At 38.3% G+C, this 14,145-nt stretch overlaps 1 protein-coding gene across 1 annotated transcript in view; it reads right to left on the bottom strand.

The window, feature by feature from the left end:
- The window catches only part of GOLPH3 (golgi phosphoprotein 3), a 60,830-nt gene that overhangs the window by 5,806 nt on the left and 40,879 nt on the right, over nt 1–14,145 (bottom strand). Inside the window, exons 2-3 of the mRNA XM_021695952.2 lie at nt 8,561–8,692; nt 3,265–3,379 (exon numbers count right to left, since the gene is read on the bottom strand). Of these exons, the coding sequence (XP_021551627.1) occupies nt 3,265–3,379; nt 8,561–8,692 (247 nt within the window). The remainder of the gene's footprint in view (nt 1–3,264; nt 3,380–8,560; nt 8,693–14,145) is intronic.

Genomic DNA, 14,145 nt, shown 5'->3' with positions numbered 1-14,145 from the left:
TAAATCTTGAAGTCCCTCAGGAATCAACATCCTATGAAAGAAAGCGGAGGGGCGCCTCAGTGGCTCAGGAGGTTAAGTGCCCACCTTCAGCTCAGGTCATGATCTCAGGGTCCTGGGATCAAGCCCCAACGCGTCAGGCTCCCTGCTCAACTGGGGAGTCTGCTTCTCCCTCTGCCCCTCCTCCCCCTCGCACTCTCACTCTCTCCCTCAAATAAATAGGAAAGAAGGAAGAAAGGAAGAAAGAAAGGAAAAGAAAGAAAGAAAAGAGGAGCCTGCATTACAGGCAAAAGAAACAATAGAGTGGATAGGCAGTAATTATATGCAGAATATAATGAGCCCTGGAATGGAGTCACACATCTTTCACAGGTGCTACAATTTCCACTTTTTAAGTTTGTACCAAGCCATTATCTCCCCAACAAGTGCCTGCCTGCTGTACCTTTCACCAGACAGTTTGGGGTTTGTGTTTTCTAATATCACTGGCTTGTGGTACGCAGCCTAATACACTAGGCTAGAATTGGCTAGGTTGTGTTTTCTGACCTTCTTCTGACTTTTGGAAATTAAAATAAACATAAAATAACCAATAGCCAAATTTATGTAGAAGCCCATAAATAATAGTTCAACTTTAAAATTAACTAACTATGCTTATAATAATTTGTCAATTATCAAAGTAGTACTTTTCCCTGGCAACTCACTAATCAAACAGAAGGGTACTGCATGCCTCAGAGAATATCTTGGCTATCTAGTTCAAAAAATGGGGGGGGGGGGGAGGATCAGGATTATTCTGAGAAGTCCACAGTTAAGCATCTCTTTGCAGACCTAAAAACACAAAATCCCTCTAATGATGCTATACAATGATTTTCTTTTCTCATGGGAAATGAATGGGATTAGCAATTTATAACTTACTATTTATTGTGCTGAAGTCATACTAAGGTTTACCTACTTTATTCACAATTACATCTTATATATTACAACCAATGGAACAAAATAATCGTTACAAAGTTCCTATGAGAAATTTCTCAATTCCAAAATATGGTACAATTTAGTGTTGCTACTAAAAATGAGAAGAGCCTAAACACAGGCCCACCTTCAAATAAGGTGTTCCATTTATGAGTGGACCTTCTTATGGGCTATAGTTTCTGCCCCAAAGGAAGTAATAAAAAGGGGCTCAGACATCATCTCCCTTTGCAGTAACTCCCTCAAAGGGGGCAAATCTCGCCTGCTCACTCCAGTACAAATGTTATTCAGACTTCCTCAGATATTTGAAAAAATGAAGAAATCTCATACGCAGAAGGCTGAAACAGTGTGGGTAAAATGCAAATGTTGTTTAATACTATTCTTGGCACCCTAAAAAAAGGTACAATGAAATAACTGAGTGGTGAAAGTGTCTTGGCATCCTAACATTTCTGCCTTTTGTTTTAAAAAAATAGGGGTGCCTGGGTGGCTCAGTCGGTTAAGCGGCTGCCTTCGGCTCAGGTCATGATCCCAGGGTCCTGGGATCGAGCCCCGCACTGGGCTCCCTGCTCAGTGGGGAGCCTGCTTCTCCCTCTCCCTCTGCCTGCCTCTCTGCCTACTTGTTCTCTCTATCTTGTCAAATAAATAAATAAAATCTTTAAAAAATAATAATAAAAATAAAAGTAATAAAAAATAATAATTAAGCTAAATCAAAAGAATAAAGTCACCCTTGAAATTAGCACACTTAAGACACCAGTATGAATTGGGATGGGGGGTAGCTAGATGAGTGAATATACAATAAATGTTTAAACTATCACAGCTACTAAAGATTTGGCTGCTTCAATTTAAGCAGAATATCAGATACCTTTTTTTTTTTTTTAAAGATTTTATTTATTTGACAGAGAGAGAGATAGCAAGAGCAGGAACACAAGCAGGGGGAGTGGGAGAGGGAGAAGCAGGCTCCCCGCCGAGCAGGGAGCCCGATGCGGGACTCAATCCCGGGACCCCGGGATCATGACCTGAGCCGAAGGCAGACGCTTAACGACTGAGCCAACCCAGGCGCCCTCAGATACCTTTTAAATACTTTGTAATAAATGCATGATTACTTAAGTGTTTAAAACTCAAAGATGTTACTGTGATCCATATTGTTATTCAACAGCTCCTAAATTATTCACAATGTGAAAAGATTTTATAAGTTCTACAAGCAAATTAAAACGGGGCGGCTCCCGTTTTAAGAGAAAAACTGCAAAATTCATCAAAACTACCTTGTGAGTAAGTCTGTTTTCTATCAGTAACAAACAGAATGAACACTGCCCTAAGTGTAAAGTGCCACTGTTGCCTATTAGCTAACAATGGAATATGTGTATTCATTTTTTACATAAACAAAGATGCAAAACTCAAAATCTTTTACTGAGAGAATAATAGGGTTATTTTTAGGAACTGTAAGTTGAAAAATATTACATGTTAATTACCAATCTAACAACACCCAAATGCTTTTAAAAGTTAAAGAGCAGTATGTTTGAACATGAACTGAAATAATACATGTACACAGAAGCAATGTTTTATGTAACAGTAAAGAGGAAGAGCAAGAGAACTTTCGGCCTATACTCTACACTTAGGTCCTATACTCAAAGCTCTCTATCTAGATTAGACAAATACGCAAATAACTTTAATGTAAATGCAATAGTCACCAGTGCTGTCAACCAAGTATTTCAGGTTCTCCTTCCTACCACTGCACCTTCCGGTCTCCTTAAAGTTAGGGGAGGCCACGTGACTTGCTCTGACCAATGAAACCGGAACCACATGTCCTTTCTGAACAGAAACTTCCAAGCCTGAATGATTGGCTATACTCATCTTCCCTTTATGACAGTGACAGACAGTGCTCCAGATGGTGGCAGCTCTATCTGCCTGCCTGGCTGCCAAAGTGAGAATGAAGTGGCCTGTGACTACTTATAACATGAGTGAAAAGTCATCTGTTGTTTAAAGCCACGGAGGTTTGGGGGTTGTCTGTTATCACAGCTTAACTTAGTCTACCCTGTGGTAAGGTAGCATGAGGTAATTTTGATAAAGAAGGTGGAAACTCTAAGGAAGAATATTATGTTTCATTGAACATCTATCTGCTCAGTCTTATTAAGAGGGGGTAAAATTTTTAAAACCACTATTTTCCCCATTCAGTGACTAATAACTTTCAAGTCTGCCTATATAACACAAGCTTTTGGCCATTTTGTCTTAAGTTCCTCTCAAAAGAATTTTAAGCTTTTACAAAAATCTTTTAGACAGAATTCAGCTTTTAGTTTATACACAAAAGCTTACCACTAAGTAATTCAATCCAGTTCTGGACCGTTTCTGGAGGTTGAGTCTCCTTAACATGCTTTAGAGCTTCATCAAGAAGAACATCCCCTGTTGGAGCATCTGACTTACAGATCACCTAAAATGTAAGCAGTAAGAATCAAATAATCCACTAATTCTTTCTTCTGACCATCTCTTTAGATGAAAAACTTAAACAATTATACAAATAGTTCATTATACTTAAAGTCCCTAGTGTGTTCATGCAGTGTCAAGGTTCAAATTTTAAATTAATTCTCTATTAAGAAATCCAACATTGAAAAAAAAAAAAAAAGATACCCAACATTTAAACCTAACCAGATTAGCCACAATCATGAATGCAAATAAAGTTACTGTGCAAGAATTAGTAAAGCAAAAGGCTAGAACAGTTTTTACTCACTGTTAATTCTTTTCATTGCTAAACCTTGGGCTATTTAATCAAGAAATTCATTTTTTAAACATTTCTAAGTTACGGAAACAAACTCAATTATATACAATTATATACTCAATTCAGTATAATAAAGGTGGCATTTTAGAGCAGTGGAGAAATGAATTTTTCAATAGATGTTATTGAAACAACTGGCTAACCAATTAGAATTAAAAGTTCAGTAAGACATGGCTCCTCAGAGCTTATACCACAACGAAAGATAAAGATTTAAATATGAAATGTAATTTAGGGGTGAGAAAGCTTTTTTCAAAATTGTGGCAACTAGCAGAAACCTTGAAAATACCAATAGGTTTGGTAACAAAATTTTTAAACACTACAAAACTTTTTAAAGCTAAGATAGAGAATCCATCTAAAAGTGGAAAAATACAAAGCCAGGGAATGAGGGGAAAAAATGCTATAGGGGCGCCTGGGTGGCTCAGATCAATTAAGCGTCTGCCTTCAGGTCAGGTCATGATCCCAAGGTCCTGGGATGGAGCCCCATTATGAGGCTCCTTGCTCACCAGGGAGCCTGCTTCTCCCTCTCCCTCTGCCTGCTGTTTTCCCAGCTTGTGCTCTCTGTCAAATAAATAAATAAAATCTTTAAAAAAAAGAAAAGAAAAAGAAAATGCTATATACTGCTTTAGCCAAGTATTAGATTTCTGCAGCCTTCACTGAGTTCTTGGCTAAGCAACAAATTTCTAGTTGAAATTCCGTAACACCAAATGTTAATCTGTTATATTACTTTATGTTAGCTATTAAAATGTCATACAATTTTAAAACATTATTTTCTAAATGCAGTTCTCCCTTAAACTTGTCTTCAACATGTGTCCTTTACCTTTCTGCTCAATCTTCTAAAAGGCTATTTGTGAGACAGCATGACCCAACAGAAATATAATTAGAATGACAAATGCAAGCCATAAAGCTTTTAAATTTTTGTAGTTATATTAAAAAAGGAAAAGAAACAGGTGAAATTTTAATATATTTTACTTAACCCACTATAGTCAAAATATTAACATGTAATAAATATTTTTAAATTGAGATATTTTACATTCTTCTTTTTTCAAGTAAGTTTTCAAAAATCCAGTGTGTTTTTATTTACAACATGCCTGAATCTCTCACTAGCCACATTTCAAGTGTCTGGCTCACAGACCCATGTGGCCAGTGGCTATGGTATGGCAGATACAGAACATTTTCATCATCACAGAAAGTTCTACTAGACAGTACTACTCCGGACCATGCTTTTTGTAAGGGGTCAGAGAGAGTATGAAAAAAGGAGAGCCATGGCAGAAAAAAGTTGTTTGTTTATACAATGTGGTCATGCCACCACTTCTGACCTCCCACTATTCCTTAAATTCACTGCAATCTGGCCTCAACACCCACCTCATGCCCACCCTCTGAGACGCATCTTATATCAGGTCACAATAACCTGGGTATGGGTGGATCCTTTTTCTCATGAAATTCTGTCCCCTCAATCTCTCCCAGCTGGGACTACTCTTCTCCATCACCTCTGCAATTACTCCACTCAATCTAGTTATCTTTCACTTGGATTAAGTTTCCTAACTAGTTTTCCCAAACTAGTTTCAATCCATTCTCCTCACTGATCTTTTTAAAAGGCAAGTCTTACCATGTTATTTCAGTTTCTGCTTAAAACTCTTCAATGCCTCAGGGTAGTTCTAAGCCCCTTAACGAAATTCAGCAATCTGTGGCCCACTAATAAATATGCTCTGCCCACACCTTTAATTTCTATTCAGTATATTGCACCTTAGAGGGGAGCCTCATTCTTAAATATGAACAGTTAACCAAGAATGACAAGATACTAAAAGAAAACCTTCAACATCAAAGAAACCAAAAGACAGAAAGTAAAAACTTGAAGAAACATAAAAAAGAAATTTTCCAAAGAGCCATAATATTCTTAGTGATTTAAAAGAAGATATTATATCCATGAAACAAGAGATCGTGATAAAACAAAAACAAAACACAAGAAAAGGCTCCTGGAAATCAAAAACATTAGAACCACATTTTAAAAAAACTCAAAAGAGGGTTAAAAAAAGGTAAGGGAGGCCAAGCCAATGCCAATTATTTCTCAATAAAGCTAAGAAACTAAAAAGACTAGTCAAGAGGTCCACATCAAACTTAAAGTTCTAGAAAATAGAGCAAAGATATAAGAAATAGAAGAAAACTTGATAAAACCAAAACTAAACATTTCTAGATTGAAAGAACCCATGCATAATGAATTTATTTGAGAGAAAGAGAGGAAGAGCGTGTGCTTTGGGGGGAGGGGGGGAGGAAGCAGAGGGAGAGAAGCAGACTCCCCACCGAGCGTGGAGCCTGACCCTGAGATCATGACCTGAGCCAAAATCAAGAGTCGGACGCCTAACCGAATGAGCCATTGAGGTGCCCCATCATCTCCGTATCTAATTTAATGTAATCTCATCTACAAAGATTTACTGGGGATTAGGTTCCAGGGGTTAGGACCTGAACACCTCTTGGGGACCACTATTCAACTTGCTATAGCTCTCTATAGTTATTTCTTTTGGCATTTACGTCCATATTTCTAAATGAGCTTATACTGCCTTGTGCACGCTCTCTGTCAAATAAATAAATAAAATCTTTAAAAAAAAAAAAAAAAAAAAGAAGGAAGGAAAATATCATAGGATATAACCAAACTCTGCAGGGCTAACATAATTGTAATAATAAAAAACAATTGTTACGGTTTTGCAAAAAATTATGACGTAACTCTATCAGGAACTTTGGGGGTGGAGGTAAGTGGTATTAAGAGAGCCAAATGTTCAACTTTTTTTTTTTCCCTCATCTTTTCTAATAGAAAGTAAATAGCATTTCAAAGTGATTTATCAAGAGATAACCAGGGGGGCCTGGTTGGCTCCGTTGACAGATCATGTGACTCTTGATCTTGGGGTTTTAAGTTCAAGCCACAAGATGGGTGTAGAGGTTACTTAAAAATAAAATCTTAGGGGCACCTGGGTGGCTCAGTCGTTAACGTGTCTGCCTTCGGCTCAGGTCATAATCCCAGAGTCCTGGGATCGAGCCCCACATCAGGCTCCCTGCTCCGCGGAAAGCCTGCTTCTCCCTCTCCCATGCCCCCTGCTTGTGTTCCCTCTCTCGCTGTGTCTCTCTGGTCAAATAAATAAAATCTTAAAAAAATAAATAAAATAACATGTTAAAAAAGGTAAGGGAGGCCAAGCCAATGCCAATTATATCTTAATAAAACTAAGAAACTAAGAAACAGAAAGAAAAAAGACTAGTCAAAAGGTCCACATCAAACTTAAAGTTCTAGAAAATAGAGCAAAGATATAAGAAATAGAAGAAAACTGATAAAACCAAAACTAAACATTTCTAGATTGAAAGAACCCATGCATAATGAATTTTAATATATGTGCTGCCAAAGCAAGCACAGAATAATGATTTTTAAAAGACCCACATCAAGGTATATCGTACAATATCAGGAATAAACAGAAGATCTGAAATGCTTCCAGATAGGAAAACAGGTATCACACAAAGAATGAATATCAAAAGGGCACCAGACTTTAATAGCAACTTTGTATACTAGAGCGCAATGAGGAAATGACTTCAAAATTCTGTGGGAAAATAATTTAAATCTAACATTCTATTCCCAAACTGTCAAATGAAAATGAGGTACAGTAAAGAAATTTTCAGGCATGCAAAATATCAAAACATTTTCCTGCCACAAGGATGGAAAAAAATATTAGATCTAGAAACAGGAGGTTGAAAGCAGTAAAATGAGACAGGAAGTCCCAATAAAACCAAACCATAACCAGTCCAGACTGAAGCACAAGGCAGATTCTAATGGAGTTACTTAATGTATTTGAACATTTGAAAATTAATAATGCTAGTTTTTTTCTGAGGGAGCATATAAGAAAAAAAAGGCACAGAGAAAACATTTTTTAAAAAGAAAATTATTAAAACTCTAAGAAAAAAAAATGAGGGGTGCTTGGGTGGCTCAGTTGGTTAAGCATCTGCCTTCGGCTCAGGTCATAAGATCCCAGGGTCCTGGGATCGAGCCCCACGTCAGGATCCCTGCTCAGCAGGGAGCCTGCTTCTTGCTCTGCCTCTGCCCACCGCTCCCCCTGCTTGTGCTCGCTCTCTCTGTCAAATAAATAAAATCTTAAAAAAAAAAAAATCGCATGAGGAGTACATTCTGCTATACAATGTTTATTCTGCATAGAACTTTCAAGAAAGCCATTAATGTGGCTTTCTTTCCTATAGGATTATGGCATATCAAGCAAAAAATGTTCAGTTCTGACCTAAAACTTTGTAGATTTCATTAAGATGCTGTATTAAAGGAAAAAACAGTTTTGAAACACCATGGCCCCAAGAAACACAATGACAGACTAGAAGAGAAACAGTCTTGAATATCTGAGATGGAGGCTGGAGTTAAAAATTCTAAAAAATAACTATTTACACAGACTTTTACAGTAGAGAAGATAGAGATCTAAAAAGTATTCATATTCTGCTAAAAAAGTCCAACAGCCTATAGATAGTTAACTTGCACGGTAACACCTCTGAATTTTAAAACAAAGTTATGTCAAGTCTTTCCAAAGTATGGCTTTCAGAAGCAGCAAATGAAGTTTGGAGTCTTTCTGAATATGCAAGATGCAGGGGCCAAGTGAGTCTAACAATGAATTAATTGCATTAGTCATTATGTACCAAGAACCAAGAAACAAAGAATGCAAAAAAGACATGAAAACATGATTTCCAATAAAGTCTTAACTTTAAAATCAACTTCCTCTTTAATTCTTTAAATCTATTAATAGAAACTTCCATTTTTAGTCAGCACAAACTCTTTAAAAAGGATATGTTATTCAGCACTCCTCTTACCTTTCTTGTTAACAGACTTTTACGTCTCATTCCACAAGCCTCTAGTTGTAACCTTCCTCTCAGTGCTAATTCAATTAACATACAGCCACGTAATCCAGATGATATACAGTCATTCCAAAATGATGTGTAACCCTAGTTAAAAGAAGGGAGGGGGGAGAGAAAACAAAATAGCTAATTTACTTTGAATTCAGACTCAAAAATAGAAATATCCTTAGCCAAAGTTATTTTTGGTGCCTTTTACCTTTCATATCTTTTCATAATTATAATTTTAAATAAAATACTAAAAAAATTAGTTATTATACATTACTAATCTAGATTTTTCAGGTGTTTGTTGTCTTTTCACCACTAATCCTTATATGCAGATAAATAACTTCGGAAGTCAGAGGTTTAAAAAGATAATGTCTTTCATTCTTCATTAAGTTCCATGTTTAGGAGGCTCTTTCAGATTGCAAGGACCTGGGCTCATTCACTCAGTTAACCCCTGATGATAGCGGTTTATTATTAGTACGTGTGGGCAAGTTTAAAAAGTCAGGAAAAACAATCTAGCCCACTGTGGCCTCACAGAGAATTAAAAAATCATTCATTCAATGCTTTTTTAGTATAAAAACACAAAGCTAATTTTAGAATATATTAGGAAATTTATGAGGGCCCATGCCTAAAGTTCGAATAACAAGCATTGTAAAGTGATCAGATTGCCCCTCCCCCCCCCCCCCCCCCCAAGAGACATTTAAGGGCAACATCCAAGGTGGAAGAACAACCAGACAGAATGAGACTGACAGACACCTAGAGATCTGGGAATACTCAAATCAACCAGATGAAGTCTGGGCACTTTTTCAGTGAATAATTGGAGTTCTCCAAAATATGAAGCCATGAAGTCTGCCATCTACTAATTTAAACTATCCAACTCAGGAAAAAGCAGAACTTGGGTTCTCAGAACAAGGTAAACATATAATCTTGGTAGGAGAGAGAGCAGGCTAATTGATCCTGTGAAGAACATTCTCTGAAGAACGGATGGCCTAGGATTGGGGGTGGGGGGGGGGAACCTAGCCCCTTGATTCTGTCATTCTCTCAAGGTCAATCTTGGTACTTGGCCAGGTCACAGCGGGCACCCTGTGTATCAGAAGATAACTGGCCAACCATCAAGGTCCATGGGATTCCACTATTGACACAGGGACTTAAATTAGCCTAATGAAATTACCACTCCTGAGGGAAAAAAAAGTGAGAATCTAGACTAAGGGAGCCACAAAGGAACAAACAAAATATCGGTTTAAAGAGGCCAATTTAAATATGAGGCAGGGGAAGCAAAAACTGACTGGATTTGAGAGAATACTTTTAAACTTAATAAATGGTAGGGGTCTGATTAAAATAAGACTGCCACGGGGAACCTGCTTCTCCCTCTCCCTCTGCCCCTTCCCCTGCTTGTGCTCTCTCGCCCTCTCAGATAAATAAAATCTTTTAAAATAAGACTGTCAGAGGTTTAGCGACATGGTTAGTGAGACCAGTAAGTTACAGAGGTTAGGTAAAATCCATGGTCTGTGTATCCATGCCAACTTAAGTCCTGCGAAGCCTGGGAATGGATTCCACATGAAATCAAAGTTACAGATGTCTGGCTTCTACTGACCTGGACATGGAGCTTAAGCTCCCAGGTAAGCCTTTACAAACTGTAAACAACAGAACACACCTCGTGAAGCAGTAATGCATGTGGACAGTACCACACCCTGTCTCTGTCTACAAGCCTGGAAATTCCGGATGAACAGTACTGAAAAACTCACATTTGCTAGCAGAGGATGAGATATTATGTCTCAATCTCAACTGCTCCCAAGGTTATGGTATACCCAGAGAGGTTAGCAAAATAGAGCCTTTAGTAACAGACTTTAAAGATCTGCATTTAAGTGAATGGCTTTGGGGCAGTACCACTAAAAGACATACTTAAACAGATTTAAATTCACAGGGGAAAGCTGACAAATGAGCATGGACAGTTCTGTAGCAAAACTGATCAGGAATTAACCAGGCTGGGGGAGGGGAGAGAGAGGGGCAATATTAAAAAGGGCAAGATTAATTCTAAATATTTGAATGGTATAACTGGATAAGATGACAATGCCACCCCTGAAATTAAGTATATTAGAGGAAAAGCAGTAGATTGTACGAAAGTCAAGTGAATCTGGCCGTGACGTAGACCAGCAAGATTCTGCAGTGAATTCATGCCCCAACACATGTACGACAGACCAGCAGTGGTGACAAAATTACTCAGTTACAAATGCTAAGGAGCCCTTTAATCTTTCATCTCTAGTGCTAATCTTAAAACTACATCTCATCAATCCCAAAACATACATTTTAAAAGCGTATAATATATGGATGATGAATATTAACTAAATCTACTTTGGTAAGCATTTCACAATATTTGTAAATCAAACCATCATGCTCTACACCTTAAATTTACACAGCGATGTATTTGTCCATTTTTCTCAATAAAACTGTGGGGGGAAAAAAGTTAAGTATCTCTAAAATTGGGATGCAGTTCAAAGTAAGATGGTACCTTAAAGGAAATGTCATATTACAGCTACTGAGTTAACCTAAACCCATGGAGGAGAGAAGACACATGTGGCATAGGCCCCATACTCCAGAGCAGTGTAGTGATGAATTAGGGTCCAACCTGTCAGTTACTTGGAGTACTGAAAACTTGGTAACAAGACTGCATAACCATATCCAGGCATGCCACCAATTTAACCTACCTACCTTGTAAAAAGATTTTGTAAGGGCAGGTCAGTAACAACCACTGCCCAAAGGATTCTGTCCTCAAACCATTACCCCCTGAAACAAATTACAAGAACCTGTAATCCAGGTAGGATGGTTATATACTCAGGGCATGCTGAGTTTGTGCACCCATAAACATTTACAGAAAAATTTCTGTTAAGCAGAGCAAGCCAGGCACATTAAGAATAATAGTTAAAACAGTTGAGGAAGACCTGGCAATATAAAGCAGTTTATGATTTGGCTAAAACGGCACAACTCTGTACATCTGCAACCATGTTGTGAGAAGGTAAAGAAGCCCCAATAATGATTATGTATTCAGTGATACCACACACTCTTGCACTTAGAAGTCAGTGATTATTTCAGATCCCTAAATGGGTTTGAGATTCTACCACCAGCAATGGAGTATCTTCATGCCTGTGGTTGGTCTAAGGATAGGTACTCAAAGCTCAGGGTCACATTAAGGGAGGACCACACTGGCCAGACTATCCACTTACTTATGAAGCAGCAGCAGCTGCACTAAGAATACTAGCAGCCATCGGACCTTGAGGACGTCCCCCACTTGCTGCAGAAGAAACAACTGGGGGTTAGAAGACCACAAGAAAACTATTTTGGGACCCTACAAGTTTGTGATCAGAAATCAGTTCCAGTATTTTCAAACACAAGGATGGGAGAGGCAGAGATATTCCAAGCAGAGATGTTCCCACAAAATCCAGAGAAACATGACTTCATTAGGTTCACGGGTCCAAAACAAGAGGGGACATACAAGAATAGAGGATGCATTAAGACCCCAATATGATCATACTGATGAGCTGGGATGCTAGAAAATCAAAAACAGGCACATTTAAAGATACCATGTGCAGCTCACAAGGCTTCCAACAAAACTTAGAAAAGAACACAAGAGACAAGGACTCCAAGGGCCCTGGAAACTAATTCAAAGCACCTCTACTTGAATAACAACAAATAATAACCAGGTAAGTAGAAACTTTCCCAATGAGATGCCAGCTAAATTAATTAATTACAGAGTTCTGCTTCAATTAATCTTTTGTTGTTCAGAGTCCCTGGCATCACAGACTCACTCAGACAAATGGCCAAACTTTAGGGCAGACCTCCTGAGGCTGTGGAACATAAACTGAGATAAATTATCTTTATCATATAGTATGCCATTCAGAAAAAATGAATGGTACAGTAACAAATGAGGCAATGGCCTTGGGGACATGCTCTGCAGACACAATTCTTCCCTTGGTGGGCACTTCCAAGGTCGACATTTAAGGGAAAGAGACTATAAAAAGCCCAACACTGCTACATGTCTAAGCAACAACCAACACAGCTTCTTCTCAGTGATAAGATGAGACTTATTTGGATCTCTATTTGCCTGATTCCCTTTATTTCTCTCAAGTGGCTCAATTTGAATGGGGGAAAAGGGTGTTTTATTGGGCCCCTAAAAATGCAAACACTGAGTTCTCACCATTTGAGTTACAAGCTCCAGAAGTGCTTAATGAGAAGCTTTATGTTAAGAATCGACCCCACAGGGGCGCGTGCGTGGCTCAGTCAGTTAAGCATCTATCTTCTGTATAATGTTGAATTCTGGTGTGATCAATGTTTTTAGCTAAACAGACTTTCCTCAGCGAAAGAAAGTATCAGGTTACCAAAACATTTGGTGTTTACTACCAAACCCAATCCAAAAGTTGTACTAGTGAAGTTGTACTAGTTGAACCACTCTTGGTTCACATACCCTATTTTGAAACTTTGCCCTCATCTTCAGATTCTACAGAAAGACACAACTGTGCCCTGTCACATCTACTTGGACCAGGATGGGCAAATCAAAGTTTCCCTCCTGGCGATCTAACTTGGGGACACAGAGGCTGATGGGCACTAGCATATGAGTTCTAACTGATTAGTGGCTTGCGATGCCACCAGCCATTTTGTTCAAACACAGTCTGACAATGAAGGTAAACGGAAAGGAAAACAGAAGAGAGACGCAGAACAGAAATGAGAGAACACATAGCACTGAGGCAAACCAAGACATACAGAAACAGACATAGAAAGATAAACACACATACAGAATACCATCCTAACAACAGAACCTTTCCTATGTGTTTGGGCTGTACTCCTGAACACTTGCATCTCCTTGAAGGGATTTTTGTTCTAGCAAGGAAGTAACTTTAATTTTTTTTTTAAGAATTTATTTACCCATTCATGAGAGACAGAGAGAGAGACAGAGAGGCAGAGGGAGAAGCAGCCCAATGCAGGACTCGATCCCAGGCCCCTGGGATCATGACCCGAGCCAAAGGAAGACGCTTAACTGACTGAGCCACCCAGGCACCCGCAAGTAACTTCTAATAAAGCTAAAAGGAATTTAATGAATTGACATTATGTATCTGACAAAGGTCTCTAAGTACAGAAACTACAACTAAAAGATTTACATAGACCAACAAATATTATGCATGGCTAAAAAATTCAAATTTGCATGCACTTAACTAGTCTGTTTATGACAATAAGGGCATCTGCTTATTTTATAAATAAACAGCAGTCCAATCCACCCATTTTATCATTTGTAAGAAAGCAAATTAGGACTTATTAATCAAACAAATGCCACTTACAATTTAAGTGCTACATTCCAATTAATCTCATCTCATTAATATATACAATGGAACATTATGCGGCCATCAAAAGGAATGAAATCTTGCCATTTGCAACGACGTGGATGGAACTGGAGGGTATTATGCTGAACGAAATAAGTCAATCAGAGAAACACATGTATCATATGACCCCACTGATATGAGAAATTCTTAATCTCAGGAAACAAACTGAGGGTTGCTGGAGTGGTGGGG

The sequence above is a fragment of the Neomonachus schauinslandi genome, chromosome 7, assembly GCF_002201575.2.
Source record: "Neomonachus schauinslandi chromosome 7, ASM220157v2, whole genome shotgun sequence".
In the NCBI taxonomy this organism is placed as follows: domain Eukaryota; kingdom Metazoa; phylum Chordata; class Mammalia; order Carnivora; family Phocidae; genus Neomonachus; species Neomonachus schauinslandi.
This window is presented reverse-complemented; position numbering and strand designations above follow the sequence as displayed.